This window comes from Monomorium pharaonis, chromosome 10 (assembly GCF_013373865.1).
Source record: "Monomorium pharaonis isolate MP-MQ-018 chromosome 10, ASM1337386v2, whole genome shotgun sequence".
NCBI lineage: Eukaryota > Metazoa > Arthropoda > Insecta > Hymenoptera > Formicidae > Monomorium > Monomorium pharaonis.
The window spans coordinates 8446095-8470502 of NC_050476.1; the positions used below are offsets into that span (position 1 = coordinate 8446095).

Below are 24408 nucleotides of genomic sequence, written 5' to 3' on the forward strand. Positions count from 1 at the left end.
CCACTTACTTTCCCTTCGACGACGTGGTTCGCGGACGTACTATGAAGACGTAGTATTATGGTCTGCCGTAGCATTATACACACCTGGATGACTTGCCGGTGCTCGGATATAAATGGTTCTCGATTTGCGCATTTCCGAATATCAACGTGGAGAGGTAGGCGAAACTGGAAAAATGGGGAAAAATGAAATTCTCTCTCTCTCTCTCTCTCTGTCTGTCTGTCTGTCCCTTTCTCAGGTCATTTGTAACTCTAACGTAAATTTCGCAAATGCACTTCAGCTGTCAGCGGCAGAGGTGCGTCCTCTATATCTTTGAAACTTTTAATAAGCCGTAGAAAAATAATAGAAATAATAAAAAAAAATTGTGTTTTATTCTTAAATAAATCGCACGAAGATATAAATCCATTATAGAATCAAAGAAGGGAAATTAAATCCGCGAACGCGTCGGCTCGGCGGTAGCGCGAGAACACGTGATGGAGTACATACATTCGAGAGGCGTAAAAGAGAGGAATAAAGCGATTACAATTAAAACTCGAAATAAGAGAACGTGGATTACATCATGCGCGGCGGCGAAGCGTCACGGAGGAGGGGCGAATGATTAACAGCGCGGCTATCCGAGGAAAAGCGGGCAATCAGGACGCTATATATCAGGGTAGGCAAAGCGTATATTCAGATGCGTATTCATGCGGACGCATCCAACGGGTGAGTCCAGCTCCGAGCGCGGACCAAACAGAGCGGCGTTTCAGGTTTCAACGTTCGGCTTTCGCCGCTCTCGCAGCGTTTCGTCGTAATACAGAAGCGAGAGACGCGCGGGCGAGCCTCGCTGCCGCGATAATTAACATATATTCGCATGCTCCTTGTGCGTGACGGGGGCACGACCGGCCGCGAAGCCATCGTCAGTTTCGTGAAGAGGTATTAGCATCACAAAGGAGAGCGAGAAACGGTTTCTACAGCCGTAGAAGGTCCTTTACACTAGCTCTATGCTGCGTTTCACGCGTGCCTGCGTGCGTGCGTGCGTATACTTGCTTACTTGCTTGCTCGCGTGCATTCCGCACCTCCGCGCGCGATATATCGCGCCATCGTCGGGAAATACAAGCCGTGTTTTTCTACTTTTCGAAACATCCTCCGACTTCCGCCGTACGCACGCACGTTTGCCGTTTCAGTTTACTTTTCTACTGTCTTCTCGTGCAGGGTACCTTCTGCGGAGTATCAGTCGCGGATTTTTCGATTAGAGAGATGAAACGTTATTTCGTTGATAAACAAAGAGAATTTTTTCTTCGTAGAAGTTTATTAGAAATATATAATTTTATAAATCACAATACGTACATACACATGGAAATTAAAGATTTTTTTCTTTATTTTGATAAAACTTTCAATAATTTTAGTAAAATTTTACTAAATGCTATTATCAGTTTTTTAAATACATTTTTTATTAAAACTGTTATTCTTTAAGCTAAAACTAAAATTTCACTATGTTTTTATAACGCTAATATAAAATTTAAGATAATTTAAATAAAATTAATAATATTTTATTAAAGTTATAGTAGTTATTATAATACTTTAGTTTCAGTTTGTAACAGTCGTTTCAATAAAATTTTATTTAAAAAAATATTTTATGGTAGCATCCCTAATAAAATTTTACTAAATTTATAATAGAATTTTAATACCATTTTTAAGTTTTAAAATTTCTAAAATTGTACAATTTATATATTTATATATATAATACATAATTTTAAAGTGCAATGATAAAATTTTTATTTAAAAATGTACAATTTTATTTATTGCTGCTTCTTTGCGCGCGCGCGTGGTGTGTGTGTGTGTGTGTGTGTGTGTGTGTGTGTGTGTGTGTGTGTGTGTGTGTTACATTGTGCTAATGATATTTTGTTAAGTTGATTTTGATTTCTGTATTCTTCTTTTATTTTTTTCAGGTAAATATATTTATATATTTTAACTTTAACAAAAATAAAAAAATATGACAAATAAAAACTGTTAAAAACTTGCTGTGCTTTTGTAATATTTTTTGCAAACCTAATAATTAAATAATGAGACTTAATAACTAAATGAAAGGCATACTTTAATAAATATAAACACGATATTTTAATTAAAAGGTATATGTACTTGATGTACATTTTCCATCTCTCTGCAATGCATACGCATGTTATTCATGGAATTTATAATAATCTGCAATAGCTCCATCCAAAATCGAGCTCCAATTTTGAAGCTTCACATTTTTCACGTAAATAAAAGATCAAAGTGATCATTGAAAAGCTTAATTAAGCCATTGTAATTAATTAATTGAAAATGCATTGTAATTTTATACTGTAAATTATTTATTTAGAGCTAAAACTGTAATTTAATTATTAATCGTAAACCGTAATTTAATGAGCTATTTAATTACCAATATACTTAACTTTTCGTGTTTTTGTAATAATACAACATCTAAATTATATAGAATATAAAAGAAAATAATATAAAAGAAGTTATTCATAAATTGAGCAGAACAATATAATTATTCATAGCTTCTTTTGCGGATTGTGCAACGTTTTACTTTCATATTTCTACGAAACATGCGGGAGTCTAATAACTATAATTATGATCGATACTAGATTAAACTCTCACGATATATAATCGCAATCACATCCGGATATCAACTTCATTCCGACAATAATAATCTTCATATCATCCGAGTCTATCAGTTTATCTGTACGCTATTGAGTCATACGCGAAGCCTTCGCATACTTCTGCATCATCAGTTTTGTTGTATGGGAAAATCGAAGATCACGATCATTGAGAGAATTTTTATACTAACTTCGTTTATCTATTTTCTTCGCAATCGAGTATAATCAAATTTTTGCAGTTATAAAATAAGCTATCTACGTAATCGTAGAAGTATGATGAAGGATGACGAAAGCGTATGATGAAAGATAGCATTTTTACTTCTATAATATATAAATCACGCAAGTGGCTTATAGATTTAATAGAATTAAAATTACTTTAAATGTACGTATGATAATTTCTATTGTTCCATTATGAAGTATTACGCTCATGTAAAATTCCCTTTGTCTTGCAGAGATTGTGGCAAAGTGACGAATCAGTGGAAGTGATTGGGCCAGTGCGAGCGGTTCATCAATACGTGGATATGCCAGAACAGTCCACAGAATTCTATAACGAAACCACGGGCAAATTTGAAGAGGTAAATAACGATTAGCATTTGATTGTAATCCTGAGAACAAATAATGCTAGCGCTACACTATGCGCGTATTCGCGATTCGTACAATTCGTAATTCGTAATTCGCGATTTATCTGACGTTCATGAATAGTGTGGTGAAAAAATTCGTTGATTCATCATGCGCGATTCGTCATTCGCATTGATTCGCTGGTCGAGTGGTCAGATAAATCGCGAATTATGAATTACGAATCGCGAATACGCGCATAGTGTGGCGCTAGCATAAAACGTATCACAAAATGTTGTAAGTTTAAAAATTGTGCAAGTATTTTATTGTGTAAACAAATTATAAGTGCTGTGTTCTATCACATGTTAATATCTATGGAGTGTAATACGGTGTGCAAAAAAAAGGCCTTGTTTTTATTTGGATTTATAACATTTTAAAGTTTCAGTTTACTTTAGCACAATTTAATTGTTAATTAAAATTTAATTAAAAATTTTTTTACAGTTTAATTACTTTTTAATTATTTCTCATAAAAATGCTGGGCAGTATTAAATTGGCCAGTAATTATTACTTATTTTAAGTATTAGAAGTACTAACATCATTGCTTTTAATTAATACTTAAAATTAGTAATCAATTACTAGCTAATTTAATACTGTATGACATTTTAGAACTTTTTAAATTTATTTCAATATTCCCAATATTTTTTCCCAACATTATATGCTAAGAAAACAAGATCTCTTTTTCCAAAATTTAAAAAAAAGAACTTATAACGTTTGACGTATCACAAGTTTTCGACAAAGGAAGGATTTATTTGGATTTTTTTATTAGGTGCACGGCTGTGTACCTGCAATGGGCTATAGCTTCGCAGCTGGTACAACTGATGGACCTGGCTCGTTTGTTTTCGAGCAGGGAACAACGACGTCAAATCCCTTTTGGAATGCTGTACGAAACTTTTTGGCTACTCCCACGGAAAACGATATTCGCTGTCAAAGTCCAAAACCTATTTTATTAGCTACCGGACGGGTGAGTCAATCTTTTGAAGTGCACTGAGAAAAAAGTATTTAATATATATGACTATTTAAAAAGAAATGACCTATCAAATTAATTTCAATTATACGTCAATTTCCATTTTTGCTAAGTATAATAAAATGTTAAAATAATTATTGTTTTACACACACACACACACACACACACACACACACACACACACACACACACACACACACACACACACACACACACACACACACACACACACGCACGCACGCACGCATGCACGCACGCACGCACGCACGCACGCACGCACGCACGCACGCACGCACGCACGCACGCACGCATCCAACACGCACATGTTTTATTTATATAAATTATTATTGTTATTATAATATTGTTATGATAATAATATGATAACACAAAACTGGTTGCAATATTATTATAAATATAGTTAGTAACCGAAAAATATTATAAAATGTAATTATTTTGTATATTAATAGGATGTAGACAAGAGATTTAAACATATTGTATGTTTGATTTGTTCTATTAGTTCGAAGTAAAAAAAACTAAGCATTCAGTTATTCAGAATAGTTTGAACAGTTTGAGTAGTGATCGATCTGTAATGTTAAATTATTATGTCATATGTTTAGACAGTTTTGAATAGTAAAGAAGATTAGAAAAGCAGTATGCATTAGAAACAAAAAACTTATTTTTTATTAACTTTTTTTTACAATAACATGAAGAAAATTTAAATTTTATTTATAGTAATTTTGATCTTTTGGATCTGTGAATGTAAAGTAAGGGGGATCCCATTCTTGAAACCTAAAAATCAATTCTAAGTTTGTAAATTTTTGAGGGAAAAATGAATAAGAAACTATCCAATACAATTTAAGGATTTTATTACGCTTCTTTTCTAATGTAAAAAAATTTTTTTAATTTTCTTTGAACCACAGAATGGCATCTTTTTGCTCCAATTACGGGAACATTTTTCATAAAACAGGCTCAAGCGATGTGCATGATTTCGGCAAAACAGTTTAATCTAGGTACATGTAAAAAAATGACACCATCTATGTTATAGTTATCGGGTCATGTAGAGATTTTTTAAAAATATTGATTTCTCTTGAATTCGCGATGGTTTGAAAAAAAGTTTTTATTTTTTCGGAAAAGAATTATTTTCAATTGTCGATAAAAATAAATATTTTGCAAGAAATTCTACGTGAGTCGATAGAGAATGTTGCTAAGGATATTCCGTTAAAATTTGAAGTCAATCAGATGAAAACTTTTTGAGTTATCTTGCACACCGTTTCGGAAAATGCAGTTTCGAGAAAAACGCGTTTAAAGTTTTTGAAACATTATACTGTGTCACAGCATGAATTTTCATCTTATCATTAATTTGCGATGCTTGCACTATAAAACTGACCTTCTGCCAACTCATCAGCCTCATCAGCTTTTTTTCTGATCACTAATAATGACCTACTCTCTTTTGTCTTCTCCGTGGGACTTTTTCCTCCCTTCTTCGTGCGTGCTGCGTCGTACTTGATTTTTGCTTCGGAAAATTTACTTTTCCGATCACTTTGACTTTGAATTTCGCTTCCGGAACTTTTTTCTTGCATTCTTAATGGTTCAAACTAATGATTAAAGCAATAAAAAATTTTCGATTTTTTTGAACCCTCAAGGGTGGGGTCCCCCGTTAAATAGTACAAACATACTTTTAGTTTGAAAAGTTTGGAAAACATTCAATTCAAACTATTTGATGTTCTGAAAACTCAAACTCTCCAAACTATTTAATTGCCTAATATTTTTGAATACTAACTATCAATTGTATTATTATCAATTGGTTTAATTATGATGCATTCATGTTTTATTAGTGTAATACATTGTATGTCATTATTAAATCTAGAAATGTAAACTTATTTTTTTATAAACGTCACACTGGGTTATAAATGTACCCCATCTTTTCTGAAGCGTTCTGCATTGAATAGATATACTGAAATCAATATTGTGCTAATCTTTTCGTTTTTCTATGATGAAGACGATAGTATAATTCTCAATAATATTAATTAACATTATACTTAACAATTAATTTAAATAAAATAAAGTTTGAAAAAATCGCAAAAATGAGTAAAAAATCTATCGTATCTTTGCCATTTTTTAAAAAACAAAACATTTTTAGAAAGGTAAACGATAGATCTAAAACCGGGATAAGATGGTTTTCTTAAAGCAAGTGCACGTTTATCTATCGCGATACTTAGTCCATTCTTTATGTCGAACAAAAACAGTATTTTGCGGCGGTATTCGAACGAAATGTATATACAAACGTAAGACTGGGGTATAAAAGTACCCTATTTCCACTTTACATTTATATTGCTTAGAAGCTAATAACGTTCTGATACCCTTTCTATTCGTAAGAGTTTAAATTGAATTATGATCGGGTGTCTCGACTTGATTCCTTCATATGCAAAATTAAGAGATATATGCAAATTCGCGCTGGAGTACAAAACTACCCCGGTATGATGGTAGGATTAATAATATTGTAACAATAATAATAATAAGTATAAACCGTTTAAGCATAATTATTTTAACATGTAATCATAGTCACAAATAGTATTTATTGTTATCTATATAAAATTGTCTAGATAATTACTTAGATAACAAACAGCTTTAAGTTGTCTTAATTATCTTAATTATTAGAGTGTCTCCATTTATAAATTAGATAAAAAAAGCTAATTTTTTAAAATTATTTAATGTGAACAACGAGTATGATGTATTGTCGTTAGCCTTAACTTTTACGTTATTATTTATTTTAACAGAAAAATTTTTTGAGACGATAACAACAGTTTACATAAATTAGAAAATAGTAGCGCAATGTAAAAGTTGCCTTAAAACTATAAATGGTTCGGAAACTTTTACAAAACATTTTATTAGTTACATAATGTAAGTTATATATTTTCTTTATATATTTTTTTATATTTTTGATTTTTTATCTGCATATTGATCTAAATCAAAAGAGAAATATTTTTTGTTAAATTAAATTATAAAAAAATTTTATTTTTAAGAAATTAAGATCTATAAATAAAATTGCGAATAGGTGAGAGCGCGCGAACTACAGTGAGACACTTTTCTTTTTTATTTTTTTTATTTTTTTGGTAAAATATTTTGATTTTGTAAAAAATGTAAAATGTATCCTAAACACTTATGTACAAAACATTTATCTATTTTATATAGCACTAGTATGCTCTAATGCTAGCACGCGCTTGACGCGAGTAGTAGGGGAAATATAGGAACTCGTGCTATAGTTAGTGGGTCTCAGACCTAAAATTGTCTCACTAGCTGTATCTCGTCTCGTTTTTCAATAAATATAATTTTATTGAATGAGTAAAAGTTTAGACAGTACAATGTCCAAAATAGGAACATAAGACATTTAAAAAATATTGTTTAAACATATTATTAAAAAAATATTTAAAAACAATTTTTAGAAGTCTTATGTCCCAATTTTAGATATTGTGCTGTTTGGGAGAGCAATATATGTTTTGCAATCTTATAAGTACATACTATAATATCGCCAGATTGATAAATAACTTTCAAAACTTTTGTCATTAAAAAAAAGATAAAAATTTCAAAACAGATTAAAAAGAATACCTTACTACTCAATACAAATAAATGACTGCAGTTTTAACACACATAGGGTTGTTTTTTTATCAAGTTAGAACAACTGTCTACTTGAGTCGTAAAATAATATTTCACATTATTTCCAAATTTATCCCTTGGGCAGTTAAGGATGTATCGGACTAAAGTTTAAAATGGTACAAAGTTGCTAAAAATTTGTGAAATTGTTCTTTTAGTTTCCCTAATGTACTGCAAAAAATTGAAAACGCATCCACTAAACGGTTGCTGAGTTATAACTATTTTAATTTTCACTGATTTTACATGGTATCCTTTTCTATCTTACTTTACACTTTACTGTCTTATATATGCATTGTATGTTTTATGTATATATATGTGTGTGTGTGTGTGTGTGTGTGTGTGTGTGTGTGTGTGTGTGTGTGTGTGTGCGCGTGCGTGCGTGCGTGCGTGCGTGCGTGCGTGCGTGCGTGCGTGCGTGCGTGTGTGTGTGTGTGTGTGTGTGTGTGTGTGTGTGTGTGTGTGTGTGTGTGTGTGTGAAAAGTATCAATATAATGTCTTCATGTCCTAAATTGTTTTACTTAACAGCAATATTATTTTAAAATTATATAAAACATCATTATATAAAATAATCTTATCTTTTGTTTAAGTAAATTTCAAATTAAATTATCTTTATCTTATCTAAGATATATATGTTTACATATAATTTATCTTATCTTTATCTAAATAATTTTAAATTATTTTTTTAAAGCAACACTACAAGTACTTTTTTCTCACTTTGCATTGCAATCTTGAATCTACACATTATACAATTAATGTTGCCATTAGAATGCAATTATGATATATGATTAAAAAGATTTTATTGTGCGTTAGATTCTTCTTATAGATATTATGTACAAAGAAATATCGACAATAAGACTCAATGTAAATTATCGTGTTTAGATAAGTAATGAGTCGCAATTTGTATGGAAAGAAGATGAAAATGTCAGTACTGCATGATATGCAGCACAGCAGTAATTTAACGTTTTAAAATTATTACGTTTCGACAGTTATCGCATTAAATCGTCGGACGAATCACTGATTTCAGATGAAACTCCCCTATCAATGGCAGCCGAAAATCGTCTCGACACAAGTAGCCGTAATCGGGAACGTCGTCATCGCCGGCGTGCCTGGTGAATTCACGACAATGTCCGGAAGAAGATTGCGAGAGGCTATCAAGAAAGTCATGAACGATGCATCCGACGAAACGTCTGTAATAGTTGCAGGGCTCTGCAATACTTACAGCGATTACATAACAACGCCTGAGGAATATCAAGTAAATTAACTGTGTTCATTATTACTACTAAACTTAAATATTCGCTCGAGGATCCACTTTGAGGTTTCCACAGAACGTGTCCGATCAACTACCTCGATTTATAATAGGAAAAAGTTGCCGAATGCATACTATTTAAGTTATTTTTTATTTCCCATTTGATTTACTGATTTTTACGTAAGATTTTTACGTGAAATATTGGAGCATAAAGTGAATTACAGGCTTGATGTTTCAGATATTACTGCAATGTTTAATCTTTCTAGAAACAAATTAATTTATTATAAGTCCTTTAGTAACATATTGAAAAGTATATCGTTAACTTGTCGCCTAAATCGTACATATGGGTTTCCTAAAAATGTAAATTGAAAATGTAAAAAATTATTAACTGATATTCATACTTTAAATAAATAATTAATAATTAATAAATAAAAAAATAAAAATGACGAAACAAAACCAGTTTATATTTATTTGCAATTAATATTTTTATTTATATCAACTATTAGTTTTACTATTATTGCTTATTAATCTTAAATTTTATATCGTAATAAATTAGTAGTGGTATACAATTTGAAAAACATGATGTATACAAAATGTTGTACAATAAAAAGCTTTTTTTCTAAAATACAATAATTTAATATAAGTATAAAATTGTATGATTACATTATTTCCAACTATATAAATTAAGAATTAGGAATTAACGTCAATCATGTATTCCTGATTTTTGAAAAATATTATTAATACGCATAAGATGCGTGATTTGTTAAATTTTCGTCTATTATTCATATTACTTATATTATCCATATTATTCATTTTTATTATATTTTTTACTTAATATTGCTTATACTAAATATACAAATGTAAAACTTTGTGATAAAATACGAATTAAGACGATAGTATTTTTTAGCAACTTTTCTACTGACACAAAATTCGTTTGTCTCATACATGTAGTTTTATGATAAATTTTTTACTTAGTAGCGAGATAAGTAGCACGTAAAATCATCGAAATATAAATGAGATCTAAAGAGTATCTTTGCACCTTATCCATTTTTTTTCTAAAACATCCCCCGATGCATAATGCATAATATTCGCTGAATTATTAACTTTCAGATACAGAGATACGAAGGCGCGTCGACAATTTACGGCCCGCATACGCTTACAATATACTTGAAGCAATATCAAGAACTAGTACAGGCGGCCATACAAGTGAGTAAATAAAACATACGTGTTCGGTATGTGTAAATGTAAAGTATGCGAGAAAATAATCAATTTCGAATTCGAGAAGATCTTTTTCTCTACTAGCAAGATGGGATTAGTCCAATAGGGAAAATATTTCTCGGCTTAGTAATCCATTATTATTTTCACGGGAAACTTTATATCATTTATCTTTTGCACGTCATCGCGGAGTCACCGATACTTAATCATGTACAGGATTTATATCGAGATCGCACGTTACGTTTTATCATTATTGCAGAGTAAACCTGTTTCACCAGGACCACCCGCTCCGAAGTTGCTACAAAGTAACTTGATCACTCTTGTACCGCCCGTGCTCTACGACACTCCGCGATGGGGACGCAATTTCGGGGATGTCATCCAGCAGCCGCCGAAAGTCGCGTCGCCCGGTGACACGGTTACGGCGATTTTTGTGAGTATCTCCCTTGGTATCTCTACCAATGATTTATGTCGTTTCGAAAAAAGTGTTTTAAGGTGAGTATTCTAGAGCGCGAAAAGTAATCTCTATATTTAGAAATTCTTTTTAATGAAAATTGCCGCACAAATTCTTTACGACTTTATACATCTACTTCAACATATTTAGTAAACATGTTGAATTTAAGTTTTGGTATGGCTGAATGTTTATTAGTTTTTATGCTATGTAAAGTTCCAACTTAATTAAAATAAAATGTTCTAAGACAAATAGGTATTGCAAATATAATATAAAATAACAAAATAATTAAGAAAAATACAAAAATCAAATATTTCTTACTGTCACAAAATACTAACACGGTCTGTGCACTGGGCCTTTTTGGAACACTTGAAAAGTTGTACATGCTGCCGTTTTAACAACAAGTGTCGGATCAAAGCGTCCTTTTGGGTATGAGTACCTATTATTACTAAGTTTCTTTAAGGAGGAGAGCCAAGTTTTGCCTATCATCAGTTTTGTGGCTACATAAGTGGAAAATTTCGCTTGTTCCCTTTTGAGGTCAGTGTACAGACGGAGGGTTAACTAATTAAGTAAATTACGTAAGAGAAGACCGAAAATAATAATTAAATTCGAAAGTTGTTCATCTGAGTCTTGTTTTTGTATGACCTATTGAATGTATATTAAACTAAATTACGTACATATTATTTGGATCTTTCTGAGTGCACATTTTCATCAATTTTTTTCTTCTTCCATCTTCCATCAATCTTCATCAAGTGTATGTTAATCATTATAAATGTCATTGCGTTATTAGACATATACAAAAGATAACTATGTCAAGTTTTATAGTTATTAAAAGTAAATATATACCCGGTAAAAAATTGTTTATATATAAATATATACAAAATATGTCCATACATGTTTATAATAGGTTTTTTCTGTTTATATTTCTATTTGATATAAAATAAATAATAATCATAAAATAAAATAAAATGTCCATGTATAATTATATATATATATATATATATATATTTTATAAATCAAAAATACATCGCTAGACACGGTAGTGTCTTGCGCCAAGTGAAAGCGTAGCGATATGATTATATATGGGCAATTTTTTCGCATTTTATCAAAGAATTTTTTGTAAAAAACAAATCGAAAATTATCTTTTTAAATAGTTTCTATTTTTTCAGTATAACTATTAATTTTTTATACCAAACAAAAATTTTATAAAAGAAAAACATCAGTATATATAAATATGAACACATTTCATATGTAAGTATTTCTCTGGGAAAAATAGTTTTCTCAAAATACGGTTATAATTTACTTTGGGGCCCCATGATTAATTATCAAATTATTTTGATTATTCGTAACTGTAATTTTATGTTTATTTTTTGAAATTACCCTATTAACTAAAAATTGCAGTTAGCTATTCCATATATTTCAAAGATTTTTAAATTATACTAATTAAATCTTTCAATTAGTTCCGTCGATATTCAATTCTGCAAAAATTATTTTTACTTCAGAGCAATCCGCATAATTTTATTACTTAATTGTAGGACCCAAAATGAGTTATAACTGTATTTTGGGAGAATTATTTTTCCCAGAGTTGTATATGTTTTTATAATAAAATTGTTTTATCGTGTATATTTCGAATAAATAATAACATAATAAATAATTGGAAAATTAATAAACGAAAACTAAAAATTACGAGGTCTTAGACAAAAAATGGTTCTTACAAAAGTTTCATGGTTTCAAGGAGGACATAAAATTGTGCCATTGGTCTGACCTTGGATATTTGAAGTTTAAAAAGATCCCGTGAAAATTATCTTAAATTCTTCTTAAATTAAAACTTTTTATTTTTTCATTACATATTCTTGTAGCTTACTTTGGGAGTTCTTACAACACTATAATTAAGTATCTTTTCATTAAATATTTTTCAAGTTATAACCGACCGTGCAATCTCCCCGCGATAAACCTTGAGTAATGATAATGTCGGCGGTATTATAATTTTCAAGCTCTATATAACTCGAAAAGTACTACCGACTAAAAAAAACGCTTTTATTTTTAAATTTATGAAACATATAAACCAATATATATAATATATGTGCGTATATATATATATATATATATATATATATATATATATATACACACACACATATATGTGTGTGTGTGTGTGTGTGTGTGTGTGTGTGTGTGTGTATAGCTATATCAAAATTTGTAGATTTGGTATGGTTTACTAAATATGTGCAAGTAGATGTGTAGAAGCATACATACAACAGCATTTTTTTAATCTTCAAAAGTTACACTTTTTCGTGTTTCACACGGAGAGAATTTTCTCTTAGAATTCACCCTCAAAATGATGACAGTTGTGGAACAACATTATAAACAATTATTATAATTAAAATAAAATTTAATAAAATTCAAACAAGGTATTTTATAATAAAACCAACACGTAGTCTAAAATAGTTTAGTTTAATTGTGTTAAAATTTTACAAAATTTTACTAAACGTGTAGTAAAATTTCTCGGAGTTTATGTTCTCCCACCTATCGTTTTGAGAATAAACTTTAATTGTAAGAGTATTTTCTCTTCGCGTAAGCTAAAATGTCTCATCGTATGGATTTTTCTCGTAAAATCATCATCCGTTCTCCAAATAATAAAGCAACTGATGATGCCGCAAATTGAATGAAACCCATATCAGCGTCACACGGAAACATTACGCGCAATGCAACGATAATTGAATTTGGATAGGACGGAGTGAAAGGGGTCGGTAACTTAAGCAAAACACGTGCAATTCCATTTTGCGTATAACGGTGTGCCGTTCGCTTCACGAGCCATTGAACGGTGGTTGCTGCGAAATGGAGCGATTACTATGCTGTGTATACCGGCTGTCTGTAAACACTGCAATAATGCGGCATAACCCATTGCGAATCGGACTAACATCGCTGATCAAGGCCGCCTGCTGCGACAACAGGAAACACTTTGTGAATTCGCAATAATATACAGACTAAACTCGTGGAATCACGATACACAATTGATTTCTCAGTAAATTCAGCGTCTATATATTTTCGCCTATTGTGTCGTTAATGTTACTGCCTGGAAAAATTGATCGCGTTACGTATTGTTAAATCACTTTCCTATAAGAAAGATAGAACTTCGAAGTTAATCATAATTCCTAAATGGTCCTTCGATGGAATTTTCCGTGTAACGGAAACGAAATCACTGTCCGACACGACGATATTACGAACTTGACGTGGCTAAGACATCACGGCGAAAATTCGAACAAAAGAGCCTTACACGGCTATTTCTTGTTCGCTCATCCGTCCCCTTTTCTTCCTTCCGTTCTTCCCTTGCGAAGGCCACAATGGCTTATATAACATGAATAAATAACTATACATGAATAAATAACAACAACATAAATGAGTATACGTTAAGTGACTTCAATTTTATATTGTTTTATGATTCCGGCTATAAATTAACCAGAATTGCGCAAATGCTAAATGTAATTAGTCGGTTAATTTAATTGAAAATAAATAACGTCATTGCAGTAATTACTATAAAAGGCACAGATTATTAATGAAGTTATTAATTGTACATTGCGTACGAATATTAGCTGATCGACCGTGTTTGCTAAATTAATTACTTTTGCGCATATCTGTATACAGATTTACAAGCATACATATTTACTTTAAAACATAATGAACAGCGTGGCATCTGCTTTATTTTAATGTGTGTTGAGTTTTTTTTTTCAAGAAATTTCTCTAGCACACACGCTTTCCATTGATTCTAATGAATGAAAGCAAGAATGATCATCGCGTCGATCTTTCGATGGGCGGAACTCGTCGCTCGGCGTTAATCGTGGCAGATCCACAATTTTTATCGCGATTGAGTCACGCAATAAAAAGCAGCGGCGACGTTTTCCCGCGCGCTCGCGTAACGCTCTCGGAAAATAGGTTGCCTTCGGTGACGCGGTGCGAACGGATTAAGTAATCATAAATTACCTTCGGGCTATAATTTCCGGTGGCGGAGGCGCGGGATGCATCGTGAAAGCACCGGTACAAATGAATCATAGTCCGTAACTTAACGCGCGAGGCCGAGAGCCGCTTTAGAACCGCTTTAGCTGCTCTCGGCTGTGTATTGATCGCCTGGAAAAACTTCTCTTAGCGCACGAACGCAGCATGCTTTCTGGTATCAGTTGCGGTATGGAAAACACGTCGTCGCATTGCAATTCCGTTCCAAATAGAGAGAGCGTATTTTAAGGTGGAAACAGCTCGAGATTCTCGTTTATCTTCGAATAGATTGATGCAAATACCTTGCGCGTTCGATTACAATTGAAGCGCAAGAATAATGAATCGAGGGAAAGAAAGATTTGCACAGTTGTACAGGGTAATGCCGTTATTTCTGTTGCAGGTCGCCGGTCATCCCCGTAACAATTTAATGGCCGATAGTACGTTCCTGACGGTGGAGCGATTAGAGGATGATGAAGTATGGATACCGGTCGCCACAGATGCTGATTGGGAGACTAAGTACGTGTATTAAATAAAATTTTAGGAAAGAAAAAACAGTTTTTTTGTACTTTCTTGCTACGCTTCTTTAAATCTTTTTTTTTCTTTTAAGCTAACGTCATATTTATTGTCTACGTAGGTGATTTTAAGATTCAGAATTTTTCTCTAATAACTAATAAGGAAACCTAGCAAACCCGTAAATTCAGATTTCAAATAAAACGTGACGTAAATGTGGAGAGGGTAAATATTGTACATGAATTTAGAAATTTTTAGTTGCGACAAAAAATAATTTGAAATTTTTTTGAAAATATTTTTTACAGTAAAATTTTTTTATAAAACATTTTTTAATATTTTGTTTAATTTATGAGATATATTAAAAAAAAGTCTCTTTATTTTTAATTAAAAGTTTTAAAATTAATATATTTACCCCCTTCATATTTGTGTGCCAAGTTTCATTAAAATCTGAATTTTTGGATTTGCAAAGTTTTCTTGTAAGTAATTCATTGATAAAGTCCGTTGTCATTATTACATATCTGTATTTTTCGAAAAAAAAAGAAGGATTTTCCTCAGTTTTGATTTTTCCGAAAAATCAAGAACATTATCACAACAAAAAAAAATCTATTTTTTTTTCATTTTAATTTTCTAAATAATTAAGAACATTAATTCTGAAACATATACAATTGTATAAGTGGTGCAATTTGAAATACGAAACGCCGTAATGCTGTTTCTTTTAGCCGTACCTTATTTTTATTCTTTATAGCATAATAAATCGCAATGGGATATATGTGCGCTTTTAGATTTCAATGGAGGCGAACTTCTATGATACTGGGGTCGAGTCAGGTGACCATTACGTGGGAAATCCCTCAGGACGTTAAACCAGGCGAATATCGCATCCGACATAATGGTTATTATCGCTATGTCCTTGGTGGCGTGTATCCTTACTATGGTGTCACCAATCATTTTCACGTAAGTTTCGACGTAAGGTGCCACTGATACATTTATTTACCATTATATTCATATATTAAAGAACGACAGACAAAGTATAAACACTATGCAATTCTGTATTTTAATGAAGCAAACATTTCAGTAATATGGAACATGTATCTATACGGACTTTTCCACAAAAATTATTATAAATCTTAAATTTTATTTTATTACATATATCTTAAGTATTTAGTATTATATATTTAAATATTATAATTAAAAAAAATTGATAAAATAGACTATTTTAGGACCTGGAGTGCAAGCAATAATATTTTTTGTAGTTTTTGAGCTGCTTAATTTGATTTTAATGTTTAAAAAATTTTAATATTTGTCAGGAAAATATTAAAATTTAAATTTTTATGAATTTATTATGCACATAAGATGGGAATATATTAATGAAAATGTGAATACATCAATGAAAGTGTATTATATTATTGTACTATATCATTGTAGTAAAACTACAGTGAAATAAATAATATTATGTAAAAACTGATATGTGACATCAATTAATAAATGAAAACACTTAATTTGATTAAAGAGTATTTTGTTTAAAAATAATTTTGCGTGAATTTTACAGTTTCTAGTGATTAAATACTGTATATATAATATGTTATTCTTATAAAATACTACGTTAATAAAATATATTTAACAAATAAAAATTTATATATTTTATACATAGAAAAATATAATACGTAAAAAAGAAGAAATCCAGTTTTTTAAAGATGTAATAAAATGTAATAAACAAAACACACACAATACTCTCAGGTATTGTAGTTAAGGCTTAAAATACTTTCTATCAATAATGATTTTGTTTTAAGTATTAATAATTTTTAAAATTTTTTTATCAAGCAAAACATAAACTATTAGAGAACTATTAGAGATAAAAGCATTTCCATGTTACTCCGGAAAAAGCGAAATTATATGTTTATTATTTAGATTGATACGTTCGTAAAGCTCAACGATAAAAATTTACGGTATTTATATTTAATAGCTTTATGATAAATTTACTGATTTTTTAAATACTTTTCTGACAAATTAATCATTTTTAAAGATTGAAGTCAAAGCTTAAAACTACAAAAAAGTATTGTTTTTATATCACTATAAAAATATAAATAAGTCTATTTTATATATACGCATCCTTTTCTTTAATATTAAGTATAATGAAAAGCATTTCAAACATTAATACTAATAAGAATTTATTTAATATCCGGATATAAATATTAGATTGATGTCGTAGATAGATGTCGAGTCACTTAGACGTCTACCTAATGCCGAGTAAAATGGCTCTTATCATTATATCGATTATTCTATTAAATCACAATGTACTGCGTAATATTTAATTGTATTTATTTTATGATTACAGTTGAAAGTTCCTGCACTTAACATCCGTCAACGTTACTATGGATGATGACTTGATATCTTTTTTGTCCTTTCTTACGTGCTTTCATAGTCAAGGAAATTATTACGCTTATTTTACAATTGAATTGATTCAGTTGTAAAATCGACATATATGTGTAAATAGATAATCCATTAAATTACAATTTAACGAGTGTGTAAACAGAATGACTTTCTGTTTGAAAGATTCTCGCGTTCATTACACACAAGCTTGTACATAAAATAAACAATTTTCTCTCCTCATAAATACGTGGTTGTTTAATTAATACTGTCCGATGATATTGTTTATTATAATAATAAAATTTACAATAATAAAACAAAATATTATTTCCATTATTTATATTATTTCCGAATTTGACTAAAATGTTATTATTGTAGAAAATATCACATAATATCACATAAAATGTCACATACATAGAAAAAAGCAACGATGTTTAATGGGTTTTTGTTTCTTTAATGATTTAGTACAGGTCTCTTCAAACTCAACTTGCGAGTCGAACATGCTTCCACCTCTCCGCTGTCTCGATGAGACGGTGATTAAACAAAAAAGACGTTAGAACGCTTATCCTGTTTGTTTATTCTCCATTTCACTTTATCGAGACGGCGGAGAGGTGGAAGCATGTTTGGCTTGCGAATTGAGTTTTGGCAGGCCTGAAGCCTGATCTTGTTTTTATCCGTATTAATACAATGAAATGTTTAATTTCTGAAAAATAAAGAGGTACCGCTTTAGAAGACTTATACCGTAGTGGCAACTTATCATTACTGTTATGACATTGTAATCCTATAATACTACATTTCAAATCTTGGTCCATACCTCGATATTCAATTCCCACTTGGGTTATATTGGAAAAAAATATTTATGTCTAAATATTGCTTTTAATGATTACTTGAAAATAGACTGCGCACAATTGTAAATGAGTCATTATCAATAGTATTACAGTTCAATTCAACTCTAAGTATTTCTTTCTATGTATATCTGTAATGCGCATGTTGGTTATGTATGTATAATTTAATGTTGGTTTTAAAAATAGAGATTTCAAGGCATAGAGTATTCTTGATAATTTGTCATACTACTGAAGAATGATATAGTATATATTATGCGAAATGCTACATAGAAAAATTCAGGCTAATTCGTCTAGTGTTTAAACTTACAATGTAGCAGTAATAATAACAAAGACAATTTACGACATAACTGTGCTATTTGCAAAAAGCAACTTATTTCTTAAGAAATGCATATTTAATTGCTGTAAAAGTAGAGCTTACGTCAAGAACGTATAGTAAATGTATGGAAATTTACATAAAATTAAACAGAAGCGTATTTGTTTCTTATGGAACAAAAATGTGTTATACTTATGAAAAAAACTATGTTTTTATTCTAACTTTTTGTTCTAACGAATTTTATAGATTTTGGTTGGTATTTTTTTTAACGCAGAGAAGGGATTGTGGGCATTTATTGAAACAACAACAAAAATTTGTTAAAAATAGAAAGGAATAAGCTATCAAATATTATGCAATATTATTTCTTAATATGAATGATGTTATTTTAATATTTGAAACTGATCTTAACAATAATGACAAATTGTAATTTCTACGATGAAGTTTGCTCTTGGTGCCTATTTATCGGATTTTTATTAAAAGTTACATTTCTGAAAAAAGGGTTGGTATATCAATATATGACAGACGACAAACTTGAATTGAATTGCAAGCAACAAAAATCAGGTTTTTAAAAAATAATTTTATCAACAATATCTTTTACTAATCTGTAATTATTTCAAATTAATATTCCATTAGAATTCAATGGCTATAATTAACTATGATTACATGTACTATCAGATGACCGTATTATCATTACATGAGATAGCATATACATTTTTATACAGAAAAATTCTAATTTTTTTATTTCAACGGGATACATATATATTCTATACACAAACACTGAAACTTAAATTAAGTCGATGATAATGACTGTATCCATAAACAATTATATTAGTAAGGTTTTGCGCCATACTCTGAAAGAAGAACGATGCATCTTAAACAACGTATTCTAAAAGAAAAAATCTACAAAATAAGAATATTGGAAGTTTCTTTGAGATTGATATCTTTCGCGATTTCCGAGATTCTATTGTGAAAACTCTAGAAAAAAGGTGCATAGCAAAAATATCAAAATTAGTCACTAACATAAATCGATTAAGAAAATCAATTTCTTGTAACAAAGTGTTATCATATTATAGAAGTCACTCACATAACATCGGACATTCTATGTATATCCATTTTTTCCATAATGTAAAAAAATATCTTGTTAAATCAAACGTATATAAACGTCTGTAGAATTACCGATGCTTCGTTATTTTCGTGAATCTAACCTTAGTTAACTTGTCAATTTATGTCATTCAAAGATCGCGTCATATCAAGGTCGTATAAAAGAAATCGACACATGGTAATACGATTAGTGTTAGTAATAAAATTCCAAGATGAGTATCAATTAAAAATTCGAATATCATTATAATATTTGACAGTGACAGCGAATTCACTTTAGAAATCGTCCAAATTGCAAATTGCAAGACTATTTGCCAAAAGTCAAAAGAAAAGTACTTAAATATATACAACAAAATGTAAATATTACTAAATATAAATTTTTTTATCTATTTTAAAATTAAAGTTTTTTTTAATTGTGGAGAGCGGGGCACCTCGCAAATCCGCATTCTCTTTAAAGTTGCTTTTTCTTCCGTCACTTTCTACATACTTGTAACAAAAAATAATATATGCAATTCGTATGATTTGGCTATTAACCGCTCATGCGGATAAAATGTATTCGTTTTTGGTTCAAGCGTCCACTTCTCGCATTCATGGGCAATAACTAATTTTCCGCATTTACAATGTACTATTTGAAAAACTTAAACAGAATTAATTCTATTACTGGGCATATATTTTCGTGTAAGATAGGTTAACGTATTGTGAAATATTACTCTCACGTTGTAATATTTTTGTAGTTATTTGGTAAAACTTTATTCGAAGAAAATATCTCAATCTCTATTCAATTCTTCAATGGATATTTTAATTGAAAAGAATTAATAATATTAAAATCTGCTAAAAGTGCCAATAAAGTGTAATTTCTTATTTTATATCACACACACGCGCGTGCGCACGCACACACACAATTATGAAAATAATCTAAGTAAAAAAATCTAAAAAGAATGAATGTATCGTATATTTAAATAGAGATTAGAATGCAACACAAAATATATAATTATTGGCACATACGACAGAGGCAGTTTGGAGTCACTAAATACAGAATTGACAAATTGTGGTATCATTATCTCTGCCAAAAGGTGCTAGTCGGACTTGTACCTCTACATGGAGCTTCCAGATAGTGCTAAAGTAATCCGCAATCTATGATGAAGAATGTAGTCACAATTCTGGTTAAAATATTGACTTTTTAATTATTAATTTAATACATGGTTAATGTCGTTTTAATTATATTTTAAACCTTTTTATCAACGTTTTCCATTACTGCTCGGACTGTCAATTGTTATTTCCTGTCATTTGAGGATCCACACAATAATTTTACAAGTTTTTTTAGGGACCAAAATCGCTATTTTTTTTAAATCTCTCATTTAATAAAATTACAGAGAGAAATAAAATAATAAAGGCCATGCAAGGTTTTTAATAAAAGAGGCTAATGAGAGGATATGTTTGGCATTGGAAGAAGAATACTGAATGCTGGATTTACATGTGATCATATGCATTGCAATTAGTACATTGTATTATTCTGCTGGTATTATATTACTGGCATAATTCTACGTATTAATCTGGGAAAATTTCATGTCGGTGGATATCGCTTGCTTTTGAGACATATTATATTTGTATCACATATCGGCATATGCTTCACATATTCTCTTTATCACATAGGCGATATTCCGTAATCGATAGCGCGGATCGTGATATGCTTTCTTAAGATATTTATATCTTTACATTAAAGAGAGAAAAATGGAATATTATCTTCTTTAATTATTATATAAACAATATGTTTTTATTAGAAGAGAGAAAAAGACATATTTAATATTTTGATCTCTGAACATAACATAATTTCTATAATTAAATTTAATCTGCAATAATTGGATGCTAGACAGTACCTATATTCGCGGTTTATTACCGTCTTTAATTACGATTGTCACGTTTACATGGTATATTGAGTTGAGAAAGTTACGGTTCGTCGAACGTTATTGATATCATGTCAATCGATTAGTCATGATATGTACTTGCTAATGATGTGATATTTTTAATGAACTTCAGTAATTTATTATTTACAACACTGTATGTCATTTATTATCGGTATTTCGAGTATGACAATTTGTGCAGGAATCTGGACGCCTGTTTCTACTACAGAGAAAGCAAAGTGTTTCGCGTTATTGAAGCACTGAAATAATAATGACATTTTCTTGCAATCTCCGGTATCAAGGATAATTCTGCATGCAAATGTTGGAGGCGCAAAATGCGAAATACCGTCGGAATAATTCCCTAGCAATGTAATGCGTTCTATAAATGTATCTCTTCTTGTGCTATTTTTGAAATATAACATAGATATTATTTTATATTGATGTGCATAGAAATGAAAAATATTTTTGCAATATTTTTAAATGTCTCTTTTACTCATAAACATGTGTCATGCAGAAGAATAAAACGTATTTCTATTATATGACGGTTTTTTTTAAATTTGAAACAATTATGATCACTTTGATTTTGATCAATTCTTACTTATTTGGCCGCATAATACGTATAAATTGCATAATAAATTTACATTCATTGTTTTCATGTTTCGCAGAATTCTTTCGAATAATAGAAATTATAGGAAAAAATATTTTTTCTTTCACAGTAAAAAGTGATTTAAAAGATATCTTTAAAAATAATAATTGATTTCGTTTACAACTTCAATTCAAATTTTAAAAGAATATTCTTGCTTTCTGCACCAGTTTCGTATCTTTTTAAAATTTATTTTGAAAAAAAAAAATAAATAAAAGTTATACACTATGAGGGCTTATGGACAGTCAGAAGAGCTAAAAAAGATTTTTTGAATTTTTTTAAAAACTGAATGAACTTATTTGAAAACAAGTTTTTTGTAAAACAACTCAACTGGAATTTAAGCCTTTCTCAAGTGACAATCTACAAGCAGTTCTATGATAAAGATAACGGACGACGTTTACAATAAATAGAAAGTGAAATTATTATGTATAATAAAACCTGTGTTAAGTTGGTAAAATTAATAAGACGTGTCAATCGAGGAGAAATTTCTTTGCAAATGGAGTGTTACAATATAAATTAATAAATAATAATTGAGATAGCCATAGTATAAATATAAATTTTAAATAGACGGACAAAAGATTTTATGTTAAAAACATAAAAATCGTCAGAAACATATTACATAACAACAATTATCTAAAAAACATCATTAACAAACAAATAAAGAAAAGCCTAAGAGAATTCAAGAACCGACAGGAAACATTAGACAACAATACAGACACAATAGGGTTTGATGTCAAAAAACACATATCCCACACCATACCAATCCTATTTGTTTCAGATTTATGTGAAAATATACGCACTATTTTAAACAAAATCGATCTAGCACATTATATACTTCTGGTCTTTAGAAACGCAAAAACACAACTGATCACATATCAAATAAAAATCATGTAACATAAACTGATAAAAACTTAGAGAACAAACAAACAAGCTATGTGTATTTAATAACTCTGTTATAAATCAGATTAAAATTTTCTGTGTCTTTTTTCATATTTATAGTAGCCTTATATTTTTTAATAAAACACATTTCTGCAATCTCCCTTTTCCTTATATGTCTTTTTTTATATAGAATTTCCGGTGTTGACCAATTGAATTTATGGTTGTGGAATGATCAGTGTCTACTTACTACCGAGTGATTACTTTTATGTTTTTTAATATCGTTTATGTGTTCTTATATTCTTTTCTCTAAATGCCTTTTGGTTTGTCCTACATATGATGCGTTACATTTATTGCAATTTATTTTGTGAACTAATTCTGTGCCTTTTTCAATTCCCAACAGGTCCTTCCCTTTTCTTATAAGTGTATCTAGCTTTTTTGGTATCGTGTATAGAACGTCTAAACTGATTTTGTTTAAAATAGTGCGTATATTTTCACATAAACCTGAAAAAATAGGATTGATATGTGTTTTTTTACATCAAATACTATTGTTGTCTGGTGTTTCCTGTCGGTTCCTAAGTTCTCTTAGTCTTTTCTTTATTTGTGTGTTAATGATGTTTTTTAGATAATTATTGTTATGTAATATGTTCCTGACGATTTTTATGTTTTCAACATAAAATTTTCTGTCCGACAAAGAGACTGCTTGGTCGACAAGAGTGTCTATGAAATTTAGTTTGTATTTTAATGGATGATTTGATAAAAAGTTTATGTAGCGTCCCGAAAACGTTGGTTTTGCCAATTTGTAATTAATTTATTATTATGTCGTCCGTTGTCTTTATCATAGAATTGCTTGTAGATTGTCATTTGAGAAGGGCCTAAATTCCAGGTCGAAACGTCGTGAGATAATAAAGTATAGCTAGTTGGGTCGTTTTATGAAAAACTTATTTTTTTGAATATTTACTGGCGAAACAAAGAATTATATTTATTGTTATTTGAAAACCCTTACATATGAAAGAGTGACATTTGTAAAATGTGTAATAATTTTTTTATGAAAAAAATGTCAAAAAATAAGTATAAAACAGTAGCATATCGGGGACGCTTCCAAAATCAATTA

At 30.1% G+C, this 24408-nt stretch overlaps 1 protein-coding gene across 5 annotated transcripts in view; it reads left to right on the plus strand.

Annotated features, from left to right (window-relative positions):
* LOC105833238 (neutral ceramidase) overlaps positions 1-17865 on the plus strand; it is a 69290-nt gene extending 51425 nt beyond the window's left edge. For all 5 annotated transcript variants that reach the window (XM_036292743.1, XM_036292744.1, XM_036292741.1 and 2 more), the window contains 8 exons: positions 3068-3190; positions 3997-4191; positions 8870-9097; positions 10202-10297; positions 10566-10736; positions 15145-15260; positions 16037-16205; positions 17587-17865. In XM_036292743.1, coding sequence (XP_036148636.1) covers positions 3068-3190; positions 3997-4191; positions 8870-9097; positions 10202-10297; positions 10566-10736; positions 15145-15260; positions 16037-16205; positions 17587-17631 — 1143 coding nt within the window. In that variant the 3' untranslated portion in view covers positions 17632-17865. The remainder of the gene's footprint in view (positions 1-3067; positions 3191-3996; positions 4192-8869; positions 9098-10201; positions 10298-10565; positions 10737-15144; positions 15261-16036; positions 16206-17586) is intronic.
* The last annotated feature ends 6543 nt before the right edge of the window (positions 17866-24408 follow it).